The sequence below is a fragment of the Priapulus caudatus genome, unplaced genomic scaffold, assembly GCF_000485595.1.
Source record: "Priapulus caudatus unplaced genomic scaffold, Priapulus_caudatus-5.0.1 Scaffold160, whole genome shotgun sequence".
Classification (NCBI taxonomy): domain Eukaryota; kingdom Metazoa; phylum Priapulida; class Priapulimorpha; order Priapulimorphida; family Priapulidae; genus Priapulus; species Priapulus caudatus.
In genome coordinates this window covers 362,264-364,747 of record NW_014577221.1, presented here as the reverse complement: position 1 = coordinate 364,747, position 2,484 = coordinate 362,264, and the positions used below count along the sequence as shown (strand labels likewise).

Below are 2,484 nucleotides of genomic sequence, written 5' to 3'. Positions count from 1 at the left end.
ACCACGCAATATTACCTGGTCCGCACACAGTGGAAACATGCGAAGCACGTAATATTACGTCGACCGCACAGAGTGCAAACATGCGTAGAAATAAGCAATCACAACCACGCAATATTACCTGGTCCGCACACAGTGGAAACATGCGAAGCACGTAATATTACGTGCTACGCAGCCAAGTGCAGCCAAAAAACAAACATGTGCAACAACTAAACTCTCCATATAACAACACCTTACACATAACACTACTGCACTGGTAACACAGGCATCACAGTCACTAAGCCCGCGCGTAGCGCGGGTTTCAGCTAGTGATGTTAATAATGATAATTTGTCATTATTAACCACTGATAGCATGTATGCCGGGTGGTTTTACCAAACACATCAAACAGTAATCAGTCACGAAATTAAATGGTCTGTATTCAGTTGGAGAAAATCTGTAACGTGTGTTGCGGTCTCTACTAACTGTGCTACAAAATGTGCAGCTGCATTTCAGTCTTACTTGATGAGAGTGAGTCTGTCTTTATCGTGTGGATGCTTGTCCAACCACCTGGAGTAATCTGTGATCGACCAGCCTGCCCTCTAGTGAGAAAAAAACAACGTTTTGAACAAGTGGTTATATACGAGTAATTATGCATATATGTTGATAGAGATAACACAGATACACAAACATACGTGTATATATATATAAATCTTAGATGAAATTTCTATCCACCCAGGATATTTCTGGGTTATACATACCACATGTGGAGCTTTCAACTCCTTTGGAGCTCTGGCGAAGAGAAAGTTGAGAGCAAGACTGTAACTCACAGCCTCCCCCAGTGATGAACTAGCAGCTATATGCTCGGGAGTTTGAAACAGAAATGGCCTGAAAATTATAACAAAAAATAGACTAGTTAATCATACATTCTCCAAGCATTAACCATTTTCTAATATGAACATATCTCTTCTAGATATCAGTGCAGGTTGCATGAACTAACACTACCTCATCACACACAACCTAGCCCTACTTTTGTGGCCCTTCTCACCTACGATAGGGCTACATACAACCAATAGTAAGGGCGAAATGGCAGTGAACCCTTGCAGTAATGCAAGCTAAGCTGCCTACTCACTAGCACCACCGCTATTTATATCAGACATGGCTGCGTCTTAGTAATTTTGATTATTGTTTGCATTCAATCTTGCCAAACTACATTGAGTTAAGTTTGATTTGAAAGTGGTGTGCTATTGTCAGGAAGTTTATCTTAAAAGCTAACATATTTCCCATTGTATTGTGGACTAGTCTGCAATGCTGCAAAGATTCATTGGTGTTCCTACCAACGTTGTTTGTATAGTCCTGTAGCGGGAGCGAAGGGCTACAATACTGAAGCTAAGACAAACAAGGCCTCTAGTACGTACCTGAACGATCTGAGTAGCCTGTAAGACTTTCCAAGATCACTGATCCTGTAGCAGAGAGGTGATATGGCTGCCTCCATCTGCGCAAAGTCAGCCGCCAGCCTCATTTTACCTCCCTCCCCTAGAGGGCGCACCAGGCTGGCCTGCTTGACAAACTGCTCGATGCACTGGCAAGCGATGGGCTGTACTCTACAACAATGTTAACACCAGGTTACCACCATGCCAAGCATGATTGCAACATGATTCAAACACCTATATAAGGATTTTCCAGGATGCTGCATAGTGCACAATATATACGTTAATATAACACGTGCTCACTGCTCCATGTAATGTAATGTCCATGTTAATTTAATGTAATATAATGTCCATGTTATATAATAATGTAGTGTAATGTAATGTAATGTAATGTAATGTAATGTAATGTAATGTAATGTAATGTAATGTAATGCCCAAGTTATATAATGTAATGTAATGTAATGTAATGTAGTGTAGTGTAGTGTAATGTAATGTAGTGTAGTGTAATGTAATATAATGTAATGTAATGTAATGTAATGTAATGTAATGTAATGTAATGTAATGTAATGTAATGTAGTGTAGTGTAATGTAGTGTAATGTAATGTATAATGTAGTGTAATGTAATATAATGTAATGTAATGTAACGTAGTGTAGTGTAGATAATAAATAGATGTAGTGTAATGTAATGTATATAATGTAGTGTAATGTAATATAATGTAATGTAATGTAGTGTAATGTAGTGTAGTGCAGTGTCCAGTAATGTAGTGCACTGTAGTGTAATATAATGTAGTGCAGTGTCCAGTAATGTAGTGCACTGTAGTGTAATATAATGTAGTGCAGTGTACTGTAATGTAATGTAATGTAATGTAATGTATTATAATGTAATATAATGTAATGTAATGTAATGTAATGTAGTGTAGTGTAGTGTAGTGTAGTGTAGTGTAGTGTAGTGTAGTGTAATATAATGTAATGTAATGTAGTGTAATGTATTATAATGTAATGTAATGTAATGCCCATGTTATATAATATAATGTAATGTAATGTAATGTAATGTAATGTAATGTAATGTAATGTAATGTA

General features: G+C 37.2%; 1 protein-coding gene across 1 annotated transcript in view; it reads right to left on the bottom strand.

The window, feature by feature from the left end:
• Positions 1 to 2,484, bottom strand: part of LOC106806429 (conserved oligomeric Golgi complex subunit 5-like) — a 14,723-nt gene that overhangs the window by 2,259 nt on the left and 9,980 nt on the right. The window contains exons 17-19 of the mRNA XM_014808358.1: positions 1,393 to 1,578; positions 736 to 862; positions 497 to 576 (exon numbers count right to left, since the gene is read on the bottom strand). Of these exons, the coding sequence (XP_014663844.1) occupies positions 497 to 576; positions 736 to 862; positions 1,393 to 1,578 (393 nt within the window). The remainder of the gene's footprint in view (positions 1 to 496; positions 577 to 735; positions 863 to 1,392; positions 1,579 to 2,484) is intronic.